General features: G+C 38.6%; 4 protein-coding genes and 1 long non-coding RNA gene across 8 annotated transcripts; 2 read left to right on the top strand and 3 right to left on the bottom strand.

Annotated features, from left to right (window-relative positions):
• Positions 1-801: 801 nt before the first annotated feature.
• On the bottom strand, positions 802-13088 carry LOC109097512 (eukaryotic translation initiation factor 3 subunit K-like). 3 transcript variants are annotated; one of them, XM_042740002.1, is made up of 9 exons: positions 12891-13088; positions 12529-12627; positions 11598-11718; positions 11321-11398; positions 11028-11094; positions 8825-8902; positions 8560-8685; positions 8415-8460; positions 802-831 (listed from the first exon to the last, which is right to left on the bottom strand). In XM_042740002.1, the coding sequence occupies exons 1-8, from the start codon at positions 12950-12952 to the stop codon at positions 8429-8431; spliced, it is 663 nt and encodes a 220-aa protein (XP_042595936.1). In that variant the 5' UTR covers positions 12953-13088; the 3' UTR covers positions 802-831; positions 8415-8428. The 3 variants fall into 3 exon arrangements, with proteins under 3 accessions (XP_042595936.1, XP_042595939.1, XP_042595937.1); XM_042740005.1 differs by having other exon boundaries at positions 807-831; positions 11321-11395; positions 12891-13087; XM_042740003.1 differs by lacking the exon at positions 802-831 and having other exon boundaries at positions 8373-8460.
• Positions 1007-1306, top strand: LOC122139848 (sarcolipin-like). The gene has a single exon (XM_042740007.1). The coding sequence runs from the start codon at positions 1059-1061 to the stop codon at positions 1155-1157; it is 99 nt and encodes a 32-aa protein (XP_042595941.1). The 5' UTR covers positions 1007-1058; the 3' UTR covers positions 1158-1306.
• Positions 1337-6796, bottom strand: kbtbd3 (kelch repeat and BTB (POZ) domain containing 3). 2 transcript variants are annotated; one of them, XM_042739999.1, is made up of 4 exons: positions 6618-6796; positions 6037-6245; positions 5488-5653; positions 1337-5228 (listed from the first exon to the last, which is right to left on the bottom strand). In XM_042739999.1, the coding sequence occupies exons 1-4, from the start codon at positions 6624-6626 to the stop codon at positions 3795-3797; spliced, it is 1818 nt and encodes a 605-aa protein (XP_042595933.1). In that variant the 5' UTR covers positions 6627-6796; the 3' UTR covers positions 1337-3794. The 2 variants fall into 2 exon arrangements, with proteins under 2 accessions (XP_042595933.1, XP_018947305.2); XM_019091760.2 differs by lacking the exon at positions 6618-6796 and having other exon boundaries at positions 6037-6424.
• LOC122139849 lies at positions 4480-5821 on the top strand. The gene is made up of 2 exons (XR_006156614.1): positions 4480-4617; positions 5494-5821. It is a non-coding gene; the product is annotated as an uncharacterized LOC122139849 (long non-coding RNA).
• Positions 13089-14202: 1114 nt separating the features above from the next.
• On the bottom strand, positions 14203-20734 carry LOC109060491 (histone H3.3A-like). The gene is made up of 6 exons (XM_042740084.1): positions 20573-20734; positions 20349-20502; positions 18758-18862; positions 15719-15858; positions 15491-15644; positions 14203-15375 (listed from the first exon to the last, which is right to left on the bottom strand). The coding sequence occupies exons 1-6, from the start codon at positions 20698-20700 to the stop codon at positions 15247-15249; spliced, it is 810 nt and encodes a 269-aa protein (XP_042596018.1). The 5' UTR covers positions 20701-20734; the 3' UTR covers positions 14203-15246.
• Positions 20735-21172: the final 438 nt, after the last annotated feature.

The raw sequence follows: 21172 nt of genomic DNA, 5'->3' as shown, positions 1-21172 counted from the left end.
TGCATTTCATTGTTCATGCAAACTCAGGTTCTGCTGTGCTGTGGTTTTCTCTCGGTTTTGTGTTTTGCTGCACTTTGCTGTTTGTGACACTCCTGTTGAATGATTGTGTGCTTGTAGGTTCAGTTTGAGGGGGAAATAACCTCTTTAAATATGTCAAAATCTTATTTAGGAGACATTTGGGATGAAAAATGTTAAACTAGTGTTCAAAAGTTTGGTATCGGTAAATTATTATTATTATTTTTTTTAAACTGCATTAAATTGATCAAAAGTGACAGTAAAGACATTTATAATGTTACAAAATGCTGTTCTTTGAACTTTCTGTTCATCTGTGAATCCTGAAAAATAAAATGTTTTACAGTTTCCACAAAAATATTGTGCAGCACAACTGTTTTCAACACTGATAATAATCAGAAATGTTTCTTGAGCAGCAAATCATCATATTAGAATGATTTCTGAAGATCATGTGACACTGAAGACTGGAGTAATGATGCTGAAAATACAGCTGCACATCACAGAAATAAATTACACTTTAACACATATTCACAGAGAAAATAGCTGTTTTATATTACAATAATATTTTGCTATTTTTAAAGTATTTTAGATCAAATAAACAGCCTTGGTGAGCAGAAGAGACTTTTTTGTGCTAACCCCAAACCTCTGAACCTTTAAAAATCTAAAAAATTTTACATTTTCTTGTCTATAATCATTAGAAATGATTTAATGTAGAAACAATAGTCTATGATATATGATAGGGACAGTAAACGTGTGTGTGTGTGTGAGTGAGTGTGTGTGTGTGTGTGTGTGTGTGTGTGTGTGTGTGTGTGTGTGTGTCGCAGCAGTTAAACTGATGATAGATTTGTGTTTGAAATACAAAGCCAAACTGGGGGTGAAACTTGGACAGATGAATAGACTTCTGGCTTCAGTTATTAATGCCCAGCATACTTGTCTATTTCCACATCTCTCTCTCTCTCTCTCTCTCTCTCTCTCTCTCTGTCTGATCCAGAGCTCCGGTCATCTCCAGTCTTCCAGCTGTCGTGTTTCTGCTCTGAACGGCTCAGATGGACCGATCCGCACAGGAGCTGTTTATGAACTTTATGATTGTGTTGATCACAGTTCTGCTCATGTGGTTACTGGTCAAACAATATCAGGCTGCATGAGGAGCTCATTCCTCCTCATCATCATCATCATCCTCAGCTGTGATGATGAGCTCCAGCACTGGACGATGATGTTTCTGCAGACGGATGGAAGATCTGCCAGTCAGGATGGATCGTCTCATGATGCCTTCAAAAGCAGCACAGTTTGTCCGTATGGGTTATTGTCCGTCATGTGTTAATTGTTAAATGCTTTGATACTCTGGATGTTTAATGTGATAAATTGGGGAATAAAAACACTCAAATTAACTGTCAAAAGAGTACCAGCGATGTTTTGAGTGAAGACATGTTTTATTTGTTTAAATAAAGAACTCTTTGGCAATGCAACTCTGTGTTTGTGTGTTATGGTATGCATCTCTAGATTCATGCATCAACTTTACATTAAGATACAGAAATACAATTTGCAATGTTAACTTCAAACTAAAAATTCTGCAACAAGATCACAATGTTCAGGAGTTAATCTGAACTGAATAACATTTAATGCTCTCTAATGATGCACTTCAGTATATATGTCTATCATCTGTAGATTTCTATAGATAGGTGTGCAAATCTCTTTTCTCACATAAAGCCTTCAAAAGTTTTTTTTTTTTTTTTAATACAGTGCACAAGTTATAGAAAATGACTTCTGATGCTCTTTTTGACATTTCTGAAGCATGACAGGCGTGATTATTATGAACTGTTGCCATATGGAGAGTGCTGAAGAAAGTTTGTCAGTAACAGAAAATGTGTTCAGAAAGACATAAGGAACAGTTAAAGGAATAGTTCAGCCAAAAATAAAAATGATCTGAAAACGTGCTCACTCTTAGTTCATACCAGATTAGGATGAGTTTGTCTTCTCCAGATGTTCACTGATGGACTGGAGTGCTGTGGATTACTTGTGGATTATTGTGATGTTTTTATCAGCTGTTTGGACTCTCATTCTGACGGCACCCATTCATTGCAGAGCATCTATTGCTGATACACTTACACACAGCTACATTTCTACAAACCTGATGAAGAAACAAACTCATCCTGATCTTGGACGATCTGAGAGTAAGCACATTCTCCTTTTTGAGTGAACTATTCCTTTAAAACATGGCCGCAATTTACTTTTCATTACCTCGTTTTCAAAATGAATTAGTGCATCGTGGCCTCAATTGAGTTGATGGGTTCCCGTTGGATTCCAGGAGCCTTATTTATAAAGCGTGCATATGATCAGATTTGATCTTAGAGTATGCGTGCGCTTAAATCCATGCTAACGCTCATATTTGTAAAACTGGCTTTGACGTGGAAAAGTGCTAAGTGTCCTGTCAGGGTCTGTGCAGTCATACACACTTTTTCTTGTTCGAGCACTGCAGGTTTTTGGAAATGTAAGCTTTTTTTTTACAGCTCGCTGTTCTAAATTAAAGAATTTGGATGATGACTGGTGATCTTTTATATCTTAGTAACATTAATTAGGAGTTGTTTACAAGGCAGAGAGCTGAAACCATTAAGTTGCGTGCAAGTTTAAGATAATTTGCCATTCATAGATTTCACATCTGAAAGAGAGGCATATGTGTGCTTTCGGTGCATTCTGTGAATCACATGTACGCCAGTGGTGTGTGGTGCTGTTCTAAAATGAGGGAAAAGTTTTATTTTTTTTTAATCAAATGTAAATTCATGTCTCAGGCATTGCCTCCTCTCAGGTGACTTTCCCCCATTCATTTTCAATTACCCCCCACTAAACCCAGGCATGCTTATGGGTCTCTGTTTTAAGTCAATGGACTGAAGGGAGGCAAGCCTCAGCTGTAACTTTACCTTTGTTACTTCATAAAAACGGGTGACTTATACTTCTAATGTCATATTTCGTAATATTTGCCTTGTTTAATTTCTGTAATATCTACCATATTCTCATCCAGTTTTTTGATGAGACATTAGCTACGTTTCCATCCAAAGATGTGAATTTAACTTACGCGCAAAACTGGAATATCGCATAAAACATTCGCGAATAAAGCACCGTTTCCATCCAACGAGTCAAAGAGGACTAAATTGTCACTTCCTGATAAACTGGCGCTAAATATCACTAAGAAAACTAGGAGAAGCCACTGAATATAATAATTTTGATATGTAATAAATTATTTGCGCCTCAGAGCGAGCAGACGAAACACAATAAATGCAGTCATTGCTTTTAGAGGCCGATGCCTTCTGTTTGGGGACGCAGTCGTGTAAGACATTTATACAGAAATACTTTTCATGGCAGACTTTGCTCAGATATTTCAGAACGACCAGAACAACATATGTGTGAACGAGATCAGTCCACTGGTTAGTCAAGTTATCTCGTCTCATAGCGCAAAGTCACATGACTTTTTCGATGCACATGGAGGAATTTATTCAGTAAATATGTTTCCATCATAGTTTATGCACATTTTTTCTTATCAGATAAAACGTTTATCGTACTCAATTGTGCATTTTTAGAATTTCTGCGCATCTTGATGTTTCCATCCAGTGTTTTTTTATGCGATATTCCAAAATGTGCATAAAAATAGGTGGATGGAAACATGGCTGCCTCCCTTTGCTACTCGGAGGAAACGTCCCTGACGTATGCATATTTAAGAGATGATCTTAAGATCAAATTTAGGATGGTTTCTGAGCAACATTTTATAAATGAGGCCCCAGATCTCTCATTCAGGGTGTTTCTGCGGTTTCTCTCCTCCACGGATCTCTGTAGCGGTTGAAGCTCAACACTTGACAGTGAAACTCCGTCAGCGCTCGCGGCATCGGCGAAACCTCCTGCCATTCGGACCGTCCGCTATCATACACCTGCACTTCGTCCGTGACCTCATCGGGCGAATAATCGCCACCCAGAATGTAGATCTTATCCCGCACGCCGATGGCGCCCGCGTTGAACCCAGCGCATTCGAAGGAGCCTTCACCTTTCCAAACGCAACTGTCCGGACAGAAGCTGTAGACTTTATACGTAGAAAGATCGCACAGATACAGTGTGTTATTGATGGACACGGATTTGACGAGCGTTGCGTGGAAGAACTGGCCGAACTCTGCCACTAGTTGGCACCACTGATTCGCAACGGCATCGTAGCGAAAGAAACAGTCGAGAGAAGGATTGAAAGCTTCGGTAATCTCCACCTCGGATCCGAGCGTGTAAATGATGCTTCCGCATGCGCTCGCTTCCGGAAAGTAGATTCCTTTGGGAAGAGGGCTGACGGATGTCCAAACGCCGCTTAGAGGATCAAAGTATTCAATGTCCAGAATGCTACAAGCATTGCGTGTTTTCCCACCGATTACATAAATGCGATTTAGAGCGACGACGGATGCATGCAACGTCCGCGGGTGGCGCATGCGCAGAGCTGGTGTGAAGCTGCGCGAGACAGGACAGTAGCACCAGACTTCGTCCGTCGCGTCATGCTGATGCGCGGCGATGTGCAGGCGAATAGTGCGACGACATTCGCCGCGGCATCCGCCAATGATGAAGAGTTTTTCTCCGAAACTGGTGAGTGATGATCCGGGCCGGTCTAAAATCTGCGCTGCGTCATTTGGAAGCTCCATCCAGAGATCCGCACCAATGTTGTAGCAGAACGCATGTCGAACCTCTCCGCTATCCTCTGTTTTGTGCACAAAAATATAGCTGGATGTCGTAGAAGGCCGAGCATCGCAAAACAAGCCGCTGAAGCTATGAATGTCTGCGAGAGCTTGTTTAATCGCGCTAATGCAGCATCCGTCTGCGCTTAGCAGCCGCTCGGCCTCCTCCAGCGCAGACGGACGCAGATGGTGTAGACGGACCCGCGGAAGCAGCTTCGGTAGAAGGATTTTGCGCGACTGCGGCTCGTGTTGCATCCAGCGGAGCAGCGCATGCAGGACGCTTTCTTCATCCGGGACGTTGAGTGCGTCTGAAGACAGGCAGTGCTCCAAGATGCACGCCGGCATCTCCAGAAAGTCCGGAGCGGAGGAAAGTGCGTGGAAGTTTTGCGTGACGAAGTCGGTTGCGCGACGCAGGAGACGCGAGGAGCCGTAACCCTCGGCGAGCGCTAACAGCTGCAGGCAGTTGGAGAGATCCAGCGTTTGGACCAGGAAGTCACTGCAAGCGCGAGAGAGGAAGCCCACCTGAGCGAACGAAAGACAGAAGACATGATAAAGCTGTTAACGCTTTCCCGTCTCATAGCGCAAAGTCACATGACTTTTTCATTGTGCATGGAGGAATTTATTCATTAAATCAGTTTCCATCGTAGTTTATGCCTATTATTATATTATTAGTTTCTGATGACAAATACCCCTTTTACTTTGTGTTCAGTGCAATAAAAACAACAAAACCTTCCTCTTATAATAACAATAATAATGTGACACGTCATGTCTTCTGTCTCACCTGCAGGAAAGAAGCCAGTTGAAACAGCATGTCCACATTGTCTTCTCTGATTTCTATTTCACCAGAATACGCAAAATCCAGGAAGGTGTGGATGGCCTGCGGCGAGAGGTTACTGAGGGTCACGGTGCCGTCATCACGCTCCCGCATGTCCAGCTCAAACATCGCCCTGTTTTTTTAAATTAATATTTTTATTCATCAAGGACGCATTAAATTGATCAAAAGTGACAGTAAAGACATTTATAATGTTACAAAAGATTTCTATTTCTAATAAACGCTGTTCTTTTGAACTTTCTATTCATCTGTGAATCCTGAAAAATAAAATACATCACAATTTCCACAAAAATATTGTTCAGCACAACTGTTTTCAACATTGATGATAATCAGAAATGTTTCTTAAGCAGCAAATCAGTATATTAGAATGATTTCTGAAGATCATGTGACAGTGAAGACTGCAGTAATGATGCTGAAAATACAGCTGCGCATCACAGAAATAAATTACAGATATTCACAGAGATATTCAGCTGTTTTTATGTGAAGTGCAGTGTTCACCTGAAGAAGTCGCTGCATGCGGCGAGAACATAGCGGTGACACGGAAGCGTCTCCTCCTGCACACGGATGCTGAAGTCGAACAGAGCTCCTCTCTCTCTGAAACGCTGAAGAACACTGAGCACCTGCTGACCGTGTGACTCGGACACCAGGAACACTGACCGCTGCTCTGACACGCCAGTACACAGAGACCCGCTGGACACGTCCATCAGCTGGAGAACAACGAGCTTCATTTCACTGATTCAAAGCACATTGGACACTGATGCAATGCTACATTTCTACAAACTCATCCTGATCTCAGATGAACTGTGCGTGAGCATATATCCAACACATTTTCACCAATATACCTGGGAAGGAACAACTATTCCAGTAAGATACTGTGCTAACGCACACGCCCTAACCATTAACTACTCCTAAAATCAAAACGAAATTATTGTTTGATATGAACTCAACAAAAATGATTCAGTATTCAGCGGAATTAAAAAATCTTAATCAACTGAGTCTGCCTTCATATTTCAGACACACAGTAGAACCCTTTACAGTCATATTAATGATGATAATGAATGTAAACAGCGCGGAAGTACCTCAATCATCCCTCGATCACACCTCAAACATCAGACACAAAAGAGCGCGTTCTTCTGCTCCGTATGCATACGACTTTATACATATAACCGCTTCAAAGTCTCCGGGAGATGAAGGCGTTTAGATGGAGAGATGATTGACACTCACGCTTCAGCACCCTGGACAGCGCTCCAGCTCCACTGCGCATGCGCCGGCGCAGAACGCGCGATGACGCGCACGGAAGACGTACTCCAGGAGTTAATCACTATATCAGAAAATGTCTAATATGGGCTCTGACTGTATTAAATCTTCAAATAACAAACAGGCATTTTCGTCTTTTCATTGTAAAACAATTGAACAATAAATCCAAGCAGCACATAATAAGCAAAATAATACTAAAAATAAAATAAACGTTACAATAATAGCCTACTAAAAGCAAAGTATAAAACTAAATTACATTTCAGGGGGAAGTATGTTGCTGACAGAAGTTTAGTGTTTTTAATAGTTTCATGGATTGAAATAAAATTCTATAATATTTTTTAAATGCTGTAAAACGGGAAACTTGAGTTGTGTATATAAAACTTTGCTACAATCAACAAATTGCACAGACATTCAATTTCGTAGTGCAGGACTCAACTCGACGTTATCTCGTTTTTATTTATTCACTTATTGTTATTAGTGTTTGCGTCATTCATTACCAGCAGAAACTCACAGTTGGACGTCATGTCTTCAAATGAGCGATTATTGTGATTGTACACTGAACATTTATCGAAACGATATTTTGCACATCCACTGATTTTCCTTGAAGTTTTGTCGAAATATTGAGAAAATCATCTTTAAAGTTGTTCAAATGAAGTTCTTAGCAATGCATATTACTAATCAAAAATTAAGTTTTGATATATTTACAGTAGGACATTTACAAAATATCTTCATGGAACATGATCTTATCTTAATATCCTAATGATTTTTGTCATAAAAGAGAAATGTATAATTGTGACCCATACAATGTATTGTTGGATATTGCTACAAATATACCTGTGCTGCTTATGACTGCTTTTGTGCTGCAGGGACACATATTATAATTTATAAATGCATATTTTAAACATCTAATTTAATTATAGAACCACATTTGTATGGAAGCTTGTTTCTGCCACTGGATAAAACAAATTAAAAGCTAGCTGTTACTTTTTAATTGCACAATTTGGATTTTTTTTTCTTGCAATTCTTAATTTAAATATCACAATTTAGACTTTTTTTTCTCACAATTCTGAGAAATAAGTCAGTTTTTCAAGATGCACATTTTGAATTCTAAGGAACAAAATTTGGAATGGTGAGATAAACATGCAAAAGTCAGATCTGTGAGCTAATAGTTTCAATTTTTATTTCGTGGCAGAATTATAAGATGTAAACACAGAATTGTGAGGAAAAAGTCAATTTCCTATATCTCACAGTCCTGAGTTTATATCGTGCAATTCTGAGCGGAAAAAACGTTGCAAGTTGCGCAAAAAAAACAACAACAAGCATCCATACATTTTCACTATTTCCTAAAGAATTAAAAAAAAAAAAATCCAAAAATGTCATAGTTTGGTAATATCTGAAGAGCAACACAAAAGGGAACATGAGAAAGTCACACGGATATACAAGACAAATTGTTAATGTATAAACTGCTAATTAAAAATAATACTAACTTTATAAGAAAACAATGAAAACAAATGAAAGAAATTAAAACAAACAAATTTGACGTCAAGCTGCAATTTTAATGAAATTAAGAGCCCAAATTTCTTAACTGCAATGAGTTTATTGTAAAATTCAATCAAGTTGTGTGTGTGTGTGTTCACTGTGACGTCGCCATGATGCTGGACACACCTGTGGACACCAGAGAACATCCGTCATCATGAGAAACACTTCATCAGACACTCAACTCTGAATGAAAGCGAGAAGGTGATGTCAAGCAGACAAACTCACTCTCAAAGTCGATTTTCTCCACGATGTTCTTGGGCTTGACGCACTCCTCCTGGCTATGAATGAATATCTGTCCATCTTCATTCTCCGTCCAGCCGTACTTATTCATCCAGACCTTCACCTGTGTGTCTGCGGTGAGATTAACATGATCAGGTGTGTGTGTGTGTGAGTGTGAGTGAGTGTGCGAGAGGGAGTGTGTGTGTGAGTGTGTGTGTGTGTGAGTGTGTGTGTGTGTGTGTGTGTGTATGTGAGGAGGACGGTGTCTCACCCAGAGGATCTCCCAGCATCTCGGCCAGCAGCCGGTGCTCGATGTTCTGATACGTGATTCCCACGACGTGACAGATGACTGGAGACACAGAACAAACACACCAGAACACACTGAAACACTGCCAATATTAAGATATGAAATAAGTCACAGCACATCCTGGTTCATTCCTCCTTCAGAGGAGATTCATAACACAATGTACAGGCTGTGTTGAGTGCAGATGTCTCATAAAATGTAATAAATTTAGTTGTTTTAGCTGATTTTGTTTTTTAATTTTATTTAATCTTTTTTTCTCTCTCTCTCTTTCCCCTGTATCTGGTGTATTTAGAGTATTTGTATGTGTGTGTTAAGTGTTAAATATGTAAAGCATTACACAAGTCTGAACAAACTGCCCCAAGGGTATTAATAAAGCTCTAAACTATAGTTATGTATGTGAAGAGGTTTAGAAAATCATATGATGAAAAATAAATGTGTCCCTGCAGCACAGAAGCAGTCATCAGTAGCACAGGTATATTTGTATCAATTGACAACAATACATTGTATGGGTCAAAATTATACATTTCTCTTTTATGACAAAAATCATTAGGATATTAAGATAAGATCATGTTCCATGAAGATATTTTGTAACTTCTGACTGGAAATCTCATCTAATGTTTTACACTGAACAAAATTATAAACAACACTTTTGTTCTTTGAGCTGAACTCAGAGATCTAAGACTTTTTCTATGTACACAAAAGGCCCATTTCTCTCAAATATTGTTCACAAATCTGTCTAAATCTGTGTTAGTGAGCCGAGATACTCCATCCACCTCACAGGTGTGGCATATCAAGATGCTGATTAGACAGCATGATTATTGCACAGGTGTGCCTTAGGCTGGCCACAATAAAAGGCCACTCTAAAATGTGCAGTTTTATCACACAGCACAATGCCACAGATGTCATAAGTTTTGAGGGAGCGTGTAATTGTCATGCTGACTGCAGGAATGTCCACCAGAGCTGTTGCCCGTGAATTGAATATTAATTTCTCTACCATAAACTGTCTCCAAAGGCGTTTCAGAGAATCTGGCAATACATCCAACCGGCCTCACAACCGCAGACCATGTGTAACCACATCAGCCGGACAGCTGCTGCAACAAAAGGTTTGATAACCAAAGAATTTCTGCACAAACTGTCAGAAACCGTCTCAGGGAAGCTCATCTGCATGCTCGTCGTCCTCATCGGGGTCTCGTCCTGACTGCAGTTCATTGTCATAACCGATTTGAGTGAGCAAATGCTCACATTCGATGGCGTATGGCACTTTGGAGAGTTTTTTTATTTTATTGATGTCATTCTGAATGCACAGAGATACCGTGATGAGATCCTGAGGCCCATTGTTGTGCGATTCATCCACGACCATCACCTCATGTTGCAGCATGATAATGCACGGCCCCATGTTGCAAGGATCTGTACACAATTCCTGGAAGCTGAAAACATCCCAGTTCTTGCATGGCCAGCATACTCACCGGACAATGTCACCCAATGAGCATATACGACATCCTCTTCAACATCCTACAAAAAACCATCAACCAGTTCCTGCCAATATCCAACAGCCACACACAGCCATTGAAGAGGAGTGGACCAACATCCCACAATCAACAACCTGATCAACTCTATGTGAAGGAGATGTGGTGCACTGCGTGAGGCAAATGGTGCTCACACCAGATACTGACTGGTTTTCGGACCCCCCCGGATCCCCCGATACAGTAAAAACTGCACATTTTAGAGTGTCCTTTTATTTTGGCCAGCCTAAGGCACACCTGTGCAATAATCATGCTGTCTAATCAGCATCTTGATATGCCACACCTGTGAGGTGGATGGATTATCTCGGCTCACTAACACAGATTTAGACAGATTTGTGAACAATATTTGAAAGAAATAGGCCTTTTGTAAACATAGATCTTTGAGTTTAGCTCATGAAGAATGGAGCAAAAACAATAAAGAGATTAACAGCAAATTTTTAGCTCACAATTCAGACTTTTTCTAGCAGGAAAAAGTCAGAATTACAAGACATCCATGCAGAAATGTGAGGCAAAATGTCTGAACTGTAAGACAAAACTGTAAGACCTTTTTTTATTCCATAGTAGAAATGGTCTTTCAAAGGTTTAGTGAGCAGCAGATGAAGAAACATAATAATCTATATAATATCAGTAATACAGCAATCACTTACATTTCCGCACTGAGTCCTCAAATCCTGTGATTCCATCAATGAGATCTCGATTCTCCTCCAGACTGGCCTGAGAAACACAACATTAACAAACTCTCCCCAGACATACTGGATCTATTCTGTCCACTTACCCTAAACCTACCCCTCACACAGAACTACAGGAATATTTACAAGTACTAAAAACACTGTTCAGTTTGTTTTAAGCCTTTCGGTTTACAGGGAAGCATGAACCTCATAAACCATGTGTGTATTGTAGGAGTGTGTGTGTGTGTGTGTGTGTGTGTGTGTGTGTGTACCCAGAAGCTCTGGAAGTGGCAGGTCTCCAGCAGGTTCCCCAGGTACAGGATCTGTCTTATCGGACGCTCCTCCTGCTGCGACACTGCAGTCAAGGAAACACCTGGAAACTGTTTTCAACACTGATAATAATCAGAAATGTTTCTCGAGCAGCAAATCATCATATTAGAATGATTTCTGAAGATCATGTGACACTGAAGACTGCAGTAATGATGCTGAACATCTTAAAGACCCCGGCAGCGTCTCGAGACAATCTCCAGAGGTGCACATTAAGGATACGTGGGTCTGGTCGATCATGCACTTGCAGAGCGTGAAGTCTGTGTGCGGCAGGTTGGTGAGCGCTTTGAGCAGGATCTGAGCCGTGACGGTGGTCTGGAAGTACGCCGGGTTGAACTGGTACCTGATACACATGTAATGATATTATCAGGATTGTGATACAGCGATAGCAAAACTGTGATGATATGAAACGATAGTTCTACTGTGCACAGCGTCTGTCAAAGGAAGTGGAACTGAAAGCACGATGTGCTCAATCTCTTCATCAAGTCTTGGTTCAGACGATCAGCTGCTGATCCGGTGTTTTCTGTCTCAGAACGCTTCGTTCACACTCAATGAATGCAGGCAGCTCCTTTCTTTCACCTGATGTGAGTCTGCTGTGTGTTCAGATGATTACAGTGTTTCTCTAGATTTGTAGTGAGTGTGTGTTTAGTGTAGGTGTGTGTGTAGTGAGTCTCCTTCAGAATAAAAGATTCAAGTACAGTATGAATCTCAGACAGCTAGAGCTTTAAACACAGTCCAGATTCTAAACATCTCTCTCAAGTGTAGAAGTTAGGAAAGAAGCAGAAATAATACACCTGTGAAATATTCATTTCATTTATTTACAGTGCAGTCGTTGTACAATATATGTCTATTACTGTCATTATTATTATTATATTGTAATTAGTTTGTCTTCCTCAAACAGCAGTGTGAGTGTAATTTAGACTGAGACACTATCTCACGAATAAAAAGAGGCTTGAGTCTCCTTTAAAGTTCAGCTACAAGTCAATAAGAACATGGGTTAAAGTGCAGCAGTCTTTTTTTAAAATATCATAATACATATCATATCGTGGACTTCATATCACAATATTATCGTATCGTGAGATATTGATATCTTTGCATCCCTATGCACTGATGAGGGACTGGCGTCGAGCCCTAGATAGTGCGCATCACTCACAGTTTGAGCACGGCCAGGTTGGCCTCCAGGTCGTAGGTGTTTTCTCGGGCCTGAGTGTCCACGTATCGCTCCAGCGTGGACAGGTTCTCGGGGTTATACCTGCAGTCATCAGAAACCACTCATTAATGATCCATTATCAGCTGTACATGACCTAGACTCAGAGCTGAAGTACACTACACTGATCTGGACAACTACACTAATGTGCTCTGTACAAAACAGTCAGAATTGCGAGAAAAAAAAATAGTATTCTGATTTTAAAAAGTCAGAATTGCGAGATAAATGCACAATTTTTGCACACACGTGGACGGGCTGTAATATGTGCTCGATTGTGATGTTTATCGGTTATTAATAATCATCTTCACCTGTCGATGCCCCGCAGAAGTTTGCCGACGTTCGCTCTCATCTGCTCGAATGTCGTCGCCATGATTCTGGGAGTTTGTTTATTATTTTTTGTAATGGTAAGTGTTAATATTTATGTTTGTTTCCCAGACCCTCGGATCCTCGCGAGCGGAACTACGGCGCGTGGAAGCGGCAGAGGACGTGACGCCATCGGGCGCGCGCTGGTGACGTGATTCCGGCGCGCCGCCGCGTGTGTGGGCGGAGTCACCTGATGCTCTCAAAACGTTAGCACAAAAACAAAAAAATTAGAAAAAACTATTTGTCTTACCCCCTCCCTCCAAAAGTTAAAGAGGTGTGCTTCAAGATTATAAATGAGATTTACCCTACCAAAGAATTTTTAAGGTTAAAATTTAATTTTGATACAAATGATTGTGTTTTTTGTGAAAAAAGTATTGAAACTCTAGAGCATGTTTTTTTTTGGTGTGATTCAGTTCACTTCTTTTGGAGTGAGATGCAAAACTGGTTATGTTCCAAAGATGTTGAATTATCACCATTCAAATTGTGAAGGTAGTTAGGTTTGGTATTTTTCATGAAAACAAAGAGTTAGAATTTTTTCTCAATTCTCTGATTTGTTTTGGGAGGTTTTTTATTCACAAATGCAGATGGTTTAAATCTAAACCCAGCTTTATTCATTGGTGTAACGAGCTAAAACTTTTATATAAATCCTTAAAATTTGTTAAGAATAAAAAAGCCCTTAAACTGACCTCTATGTTGGAATTATATAATTTAATTAAAAATCCAATTTTTAATTATTATTTTTTTTTTTAAATAAATTTTTATTTTTGATGTGTTTGTTGTTATAAGTTTGGTTATGCTCAACCAAGTCTGAATAATTGTGGTTATTTTTTTGAAAATATGTTCATGTACCTTGTTTGGTTGTAATGTTGTTGAAATAAAGGCAAAAAAAAAAAAAAAAAAAAACGTTAGCACAAAAACATATTTATTTCTGAAATGTTTTAAAACGTTACTTCAGACCATATTTAAAAGCAATGTTATAAAACTGAACGTACACTTAATATTCGCATAACCTTGAAGATCGTTTTTAATCATTTAAAAACCTGACGTTTGGAGAACATTCAGAAATTACATTTTTTATTACTTAATGGGAACGTTAGCAAAACGTTTATTTTTTAAAATCTGGACTATATTAAGCCTTATTCATTGGTGTAAATCATTTTTAAGTGCATATATGTAATCTAATTAATAATTTATTTGTACAGCATCTTTCATACAAGAAATAAAGTGCATAAAATAAAGCAAATAAAACGTAACAAGTTTCTATAACAAGAGTTGAATGCAGTTTATTTGAACTTCACAGTGAAAGACAACCCACAAAAGTGTGTGACATCCATTTATTACACAATTAGGAGGAATATTAAGATAAGTTTATTAAACACCTGAATGTTCTGTAGTCAGACTCTGAATAAAGGAGAAACTAAACACCCACAAATCACGCAGGATTAAATAATAATGTCTCCATGTCTGCCTGAGGAGTCGTGAGACGCTGAAGAGAGGGGAGTAGAAAACTGCTCTTTACTGAAGGACATTCTCGTGGTGAAACTCAAAAACAGTATCAAGCCAATATATATTTATTCAGTTCGAATCAGTCACTCCGTCCAGATCCTCCTACTGAAAGACCCAAAATCAACGGCTCGTTCATGTTATTCTGAGCGCTGGAGCCAGTTAGAGTACTGCTGAACATCCTGAGACTGAACCCAACCCATCCTCTAGAAAACAAACATGATTTGTGATGTAAAACTGTCTTTAGAAGAGTCTCCACCTTCAAAAATATGCTCTAGATCTATGAGACAAGCTTATATGGATGCATACAAAAAGAAACAGACATCAATAATTATTAAAAGTAATTCTTGATATTGCAATAATAAACATTTGTTGGAGAGATGCTTGTATACAAACCCCGTGCTGATTGAGAACCTCACACACACACACACGCACACACACACACACACACACACACACACGTGCGCGCTCGTGATGGACGGTGCAGGGAATTCTGGGATGGGTCAGGGCTGTTTTAGCACCCTGCATGAGAGACATAACGCCCTGAATACAGACATCAGCCCTGACCGCCTTATTTAACCTTCACTCGTGATCGATGGACAGTGTGTGTGTGTGTGTGTGTGTGAGGCTGATCAGTCACGGGCTGGTACATGCAAACAGGAAGTACCCTAAAAGTCTGTAGCCAAAAAACAAAGAGACGCCACCCACTCCACCAGGACTGAACTCTAAAACTACCAACAAACAGCAAGAGAGAGAGACACACACACAGAGAGAGAGAGAGAGAGAGAGAGAGAGAGCTCAGGCACGTTCTCCACGGATGCGGCGCGCCAGCTGGATGTCTTTGGGCATGATGGTGACACGCTTGGCGTGGATGGCACACAGGTTAGTGTCCTCGAACAGACCCACCAGATACGCCTCGCTGGCCTCCTGCAGCACACACACACACACACACACAGCTGTTTTACATTCTAATAATATTTTGATCAAATGAATGAAGTTCTTAATGGTTTTAGTCCACTGTAATAACCCTGACCAATCTGACCTGCAGGGCTCCGATGGCGGCGCTCTGGAAGCGCAGGTCGGTCTTGAAGTCCTGAGCGATCTCACGCACCAGACGCTGGAAGGGAAGCTTGCGGATCAGCAGCTCGGTGGACTTCTGGTAGCGCCGGATCTCACGCAGAGCCACGGTCCCGGGCCTACAGACACACACAGAGCCGTCAGCGCTCGCCCCCCGCGGCTTTCAGAACAAACAGCACTCGCGGCTCAGTACCTGTAGCGATGGGGCTTCTTGACTCCTCCAGTAGAGGGCGCACTCTTACGGGCCGCTTTAGTCGCCAGCTGCTTACGAGGAGCTTTTCCTCCGGTGGATTTACGGGCGGTCTGCTTAGTACGAGCCATTCTGACACGCGATCACCTAAAACACACACACATACACACACACACACAATATTACACACATGCACAGAAATACTGCACTGTTAACACATTTACACTGTACTCCTTTAGTCTGACCCCGTACTAAAACTTAAAATGCAGCTATACATTTTCATGCATTAATACAGTGAAAAAATCAATATTATAAATAATCTATAAAAACTTTATTTGCAAAATATTTTGTTTTTATTACATTACATCTACTACTCACTGTTCTGTTAATTTATTCAAATGTACTATTTTATATATATATATATATATATATATATATATATATACCACACACATACAGCATATATATATATATATATATATATATATACATATATACAATATATATACATATATATATATATAATATATACATATATACATATATACACATATACACATATACACATATACACATATACACATATACATATACACATATACACATATACACATATACATATATACATATACATATATACATATACATATATACATATACACATATACATATATATACATATATACATATATATATATAGTTTACAAAAAAATATATACATATATACATATACATATATATATACATATACATATACACACACAAACACACACACACACACACACACACACAGTTACCTACTTAGTTTTTAAAAAATCTAAATGATTTAAATAACCAAAATAAATAAATAAACAAACAACATGATTAAGTAAATTATGCAAATAAAATCATTTCATTAAAATAAGTAAATTGTATAAATAAATGTGAATTAAATTGTTTAAAACAAATGAATACGATTAAATTAATTAAAATAAATAAAAATTAATTGATTAAAATAAATGAGGTCAACATATTTTGAACTTTTTATATCACCATTTAAATAATTTACCTATTTTAATTTTTTTTTTTATTAGTTACAGATTTAAATTATTTTAAACAATTTATTTTATTCACATTTATTTTTGTTTTAATTAATAGATATATTACTAATTTTAATTAAATGTATTTGTATAGTTAAATCAGTTTTATCTTATTTTTTATTTTTTACACTTTTTCAGGTGCATTTGATTTCGAAGCAATTACATTTAAGACGCTTTAGGGCTGCGTTTGAGCTTGAAAACAACAGGAAGTTTAACACGTCAATCATGCCTCGAAAACCAGCCTCTTCATAATAATATTCATGAGCCGACCAATCGGAGGACAGGAAACGAACCGGACGGTCGGCGCAAGCCCCGCCCCTCATCAGTGATCATCATGGCGCCGGTTTGACTCTCACAGATAACTGAGCGAGAAAAGAGACGAACTAATGATAAAACTTCGACAATTTCACTGCGAATCACGCCACTATTCTCACCAGTTGCACTCGGACAACAAAGAAAACACTCTAGGGATGCGATATCAGAAGTGTAAAGCAGGATTGGAGGCGTTTATGGTGTTTTTCGTCGTTTGTGAAATATCCGTTTATTTCGGATGTTTTCTGCAGCTCGCGCGGACGAAGCGCCTCAGGATTTCACTGATATACACACAAACCCGTTCAAACCGACGCGATTTACACAAAACACGACATTTCCTTCCTAAAAGAACAATTAAAGAACACATTTGTATTTTTTATTCCTTGTTGGCCTTACCTTAGTATAAGTTGTGTTTAAACAGTGTTTAGAGTTGAGCTTCAGTGTTATTTACCGTCTCTCGCGCACAATGGGAGCGGAAGTGCGCCAATCAACGGCTCCCACAATGCACCGCGCGGCAGCCTGCCACAGCGCGCTTCAAAATGTTAGAAAAATCATCTTCATTTGTTAAAATAATCACACAATACTGAATTAACAACACTTATCATCTGTCACAGATGCCCTGACTTATTTATTCATTTAATCAATGTTATTTTATTATTTTTATTATTTAATGTAATCTAAAATCAAATATTAAATTTGTATTCAAATTTATTTTAATACATTTTTGCTTAGTTTTATGGTATAATTGCATTCTTATTAATATGGTTATAATTATAATCTTATTTAATTATTTGTATTTTTATTTATTTCGTTTTTTATTATTAAATCATTTTATCTACTTTTACACTTTTTTAAATCACTTTTTATAATTTATTTTAACCATTTTTATTTATTGTAATCAATTTGTTACATTAACATACACTTTCATTGCTTATTTATTGTAATTTAATTTAAATACTTTTTTAATTGTAGCATTATGTACTTATACATTCACTTTTTATTTCTTTATTTTAACAATTTTTATTTATTTTAATCAAATTTATATATTCATACACATTTTATTATGTATTTACTTGAGTCAATTTTGTGTTTAGTTTCATTATTTATTCTTTCACATTTTTAACCCTTTCTTAACCTTTCCTCTGACCCCTGCTTTATTGAATACCACGGTTTTACCACGATTTACATTCATCTCTGCCAGTTACAGCCACATGAAGCTCTGTTATGTAGATCAGAATATGAATGCTAAGAGTACAGCAGTGTTAAATACTCACATAATTACACTCATAACATTATTAACTGAGACAGCAGTGTTGGAGAAAGTGCAATATTCTCATAAATCAGACTCGGCAACAGTTCAGCAACACTTTATTGTCCACTTCTCTATCTGTGTAGTACAAAGATGTCTTTTTAGACTTACACACATACAAAACAAAGCAAACGTAATCACCTCGTGATAAAACCATGAAAAGCCTGAGCGAGTGTCTACATAAACAGCTCGTGAAGGATCTATCAAATGGTATAAAATACAGTCTGTTGCTATAAGCTCATCAAAAACACAGGATTCCCCCGCCAATCCCAGAATGCATCACTGAAATCATACGCCCACCTGTGCATCTCAGGAAAATAAAGGACGTCAAAATAACCATTATAGAGCCAGCTGGATGTCTTTGGGCATGATGGTGACATGCTTGGCGTGGATGGCACACAGGTTAGTGTCCTCGAACAGACCCACCAGATACGCCTCGCTGGCCTCCTGCAGCACACACACACACACACACATATATACACACACACACACACACACACACACATATACACACACACACATATACACACACACACACACACACACATATACACACACCCACACACACACACTCACACACACTCACACTCACACACACACGAGTCACATGACCTGAGAAGAGTCTAGATACTATTAAATTCTTTAATTACATTCTTCAATACAATCTTTGTAGTTTTGTTGTGTTTTTGTCAATTTTAACATGCATTTTTTAGTCTCTTCTGCTCACCAAGGCTGCATTTATTTAATTAATAGTACAGTAAAAATGTATAATATTATTATAATTTAAAACAGCTGTTCTCTATGTGAATATCTTGTAAAATGTAATTTATTCCTGTGATCAAAGTTGGATTTTCAGCAGCCGTAAAATTCTAAAAAAAAAGGTTTTAAATGATCCTACATCGCTGCTGAAGTACCGCTCCAGTGTTTACAAAGTGAACATGCAAAGAAGATCAAGCGCCTTTATAAGAAGTTGGAGGAGTGTTTAGACCTTCTCTGACTGTCCTGAACCGGAGAGCACAGAGTACACATCACAGAGCGTTTGAGGTTAAAACACATGTAAAGTTAAATAAATAACCGATGGTTTCAGTAGATAAGAGCCTTATTCCTCGGCTGGGGTCGTGTAGAGCTCTTTAAAGCTGTGTTTTTGACCTTCAATCCGTTGAGCACCACTGAAGTCCACTGCATGGAGAAAAATACTGAATGTTTTCCTCAGAAAACTGAAGAAAGAAAGACATGAATATCTTGGATGACATGCAGGTATTTTGATTTTTTAAATATTTTTATTTTAGTTAAATATTTAGTAAATTTGTGTTTTAGTCATTTTTTTTAACTCTTTATAGTTTATGTTTAGACTTTAGTTTTAGCTATTTTATTACATCGCTGAACTAAATGAAAATGAGAAATCTTGAAATATGTATTCCGCCACAGAACTAAAATATAGAAGGTAATTGCAACTTTTTATTTCACAATTGCATGTTTATATCTCACAATTCTGACTTATTTTTGTTCGCAATTCTATTTGAATGAATTCTATGAATTCTACTTGGTCATGTCGGGCCCAGGCAAGACAAATTCTGTTTATGTCTCACAATTCTTCATTTACATTTCACAATTCTGTTTTTATCTTGCATTTCTATGTTTACGTCTCGCAATTCTGCATTTTTTCTCTGAATTCTGAGGTTACATCTGGCTATTGCTTTCTATTCTTGTTGTGGAAAGAAAAATAATAAAGGTAATCGTGACACTTTATCTCACAATTCTGAGTGTTTTCTCTTTTCTCTGAGTTTCAATATCACAATTCAAACTTTTTTAAACTGTAAATTATCTCAATTTTAAGTCAGAATTGTTACTCCACTATAATAACTTCGAACAGAAAGGCAGTCGCAGGATTTGTGAGGAACACACAGAGATTTTGTGGAGAAGGCGTGCTGACCTGCAGGGCTCCGATGGCGGCGCTCTGGAAGCGCAGGTCGGTCTTGAAGTCCTGAGCGATCTCACGCACCAGACGCTGGAAGGGAAGCTTGCGGATCAGCAGCTCGGTGGACTTCTGGTAGCGCCGGATCTCACGCAGAGCCACGGTCCCGGGCCTACAGACACACACAGAGCCGTCAGCGCTCGCCCGCGGCTTCAGAACAAACAGCACTCGCGGCTCAGTACCTGTAGCGATGGGGCTTCTTGACTCCTCCAGTAGAGGGCGCACTCTTACGGGCCGCTTTAGTCGCCAGCTGCTTACGAGGAGCTTTTCCTCCGGTGGATTTACGGGCGGTCTGCTTAGTACGAGCCATTCTGACACGCGATCACCTAAAACACACTTAGCTATTGTGACCCTGGAGCCTACATCTGACCCCCAAATATATATAAGAGGCCTCATCCTAAAATTTTAAAACGCTTCTAAATATTTCCATGTCTAAAGACTGTGAAGAACTTACTTAAAAAAATATCTATAATGTATTATTGTTGATATTTTTTCTATTATTATTCTGTTTCTATTATACATAAACTGGACAAAAATATACAAGTATGTGGTAAAATGATTGCATTTCTAATGTATGTTTCAAAGCAAGTCTGGTATTTCGAAATATAATTGCTGTTCTCATTAAGACTAATGAATAGATTAACAATAAGATGTTTTGTTTTTGATTACATCAGCACTCCAGGTTATCACACCTGTCAAGACCCCATGGTTTCAGTGACACCTGTCAATCAACACAATTGTATATTAAAGTGAATGAACACCCTGTAATATTTTCCAACACT

This window comes from Cyprinus carpio, chromosome B15 (assembly GCF_018340385.1).
Source record: "Cyprinus carpio isolate SPL01 chromosome B15, ASM1834038v1, whole genome shotgun sequence".
Classification (NCBI taxonomy): Eukaryota; Metazoa; Chordata; class Actinopteri; order Cypriniformes; family Cyprinidae; genus Cyprinus; species Cyprinus carpio.
This window is presented reverse-complemented; position numbering and strand designations above follow the sequence as displayed.

Bases quoted from the DNA above. Each gene is read 5' to 3' on its own strand.
- LOC122139848 (XM_042740007.1), top strand. From the start codon at position 1,059: ATGGACCGATCCGCACAGGAGCTGTTTATGAACTTTATGATTGTGTTG.
- LOC109060491 (XM_042740084.1), bottom strand. From the start codon at position 20,700: ATGGCTCGTACTAAGCAGACCGCCCGTAAATCCACCGGAGGAAAAGCT. The intron at 20,503-20,572 runs GTACTGAGCCGC...GTGTGTCTGTAG, and splicing joins AAGAAGCCCCATCGCTACAG to GCCCGGGACCGTGGCTCTGC. The intron at 15,376-15,490 runs GTCAGATTGGTC...TGTGTGCTGCAG, and splicing joins CCGCCATCGGAGCCCTGCAG to GAGGCCAGCGAGGCGTATCT.
- kbtbd3 (XM_019091760.2), bottom strand. From the start codon at position 6,266: ATGAAGCTCGTTGTTCTCCAGCTGATGGACGTGTCCAGCGGGTCTCTG. The intron at 5,654-6,036 runs GTGAACACTGCA...TTAAAAAAACAG, and splicing joins GCATGCAGCGACTTCTTCAG to GGCGATGTTTGAGCTGGACA. The intron at 5,229-5,487 runs GTGAGACAGAAG...TCGTTCGCTCAG, and splicing joins AACTGGCTTCTTTCCTGCAG to GTGGGCTTCCTCTCTCGCGC.
- LOC109097512 (XM_042740002.1), bottom strand. From the start codon at position 12,952: ATGGCGACGACATTCGAGCAGATGAGAGCGAACGTCGGCAAACTTCTG. The intron at 12,628-12,890 runs GTGAAGATGATT...TGATGACTGCAG, and splicing joins CTTCTGCGGGGCATCGACAG to GTATAACCCCGAGAACCTGT. The intron at 8,686-8,824 runs GTGAGACACCGT...ATCTCACCGCAG, and splicing joins GATGCTGGGAGATCCTCTGG to ACACACAGGTGAAGGTCTGG.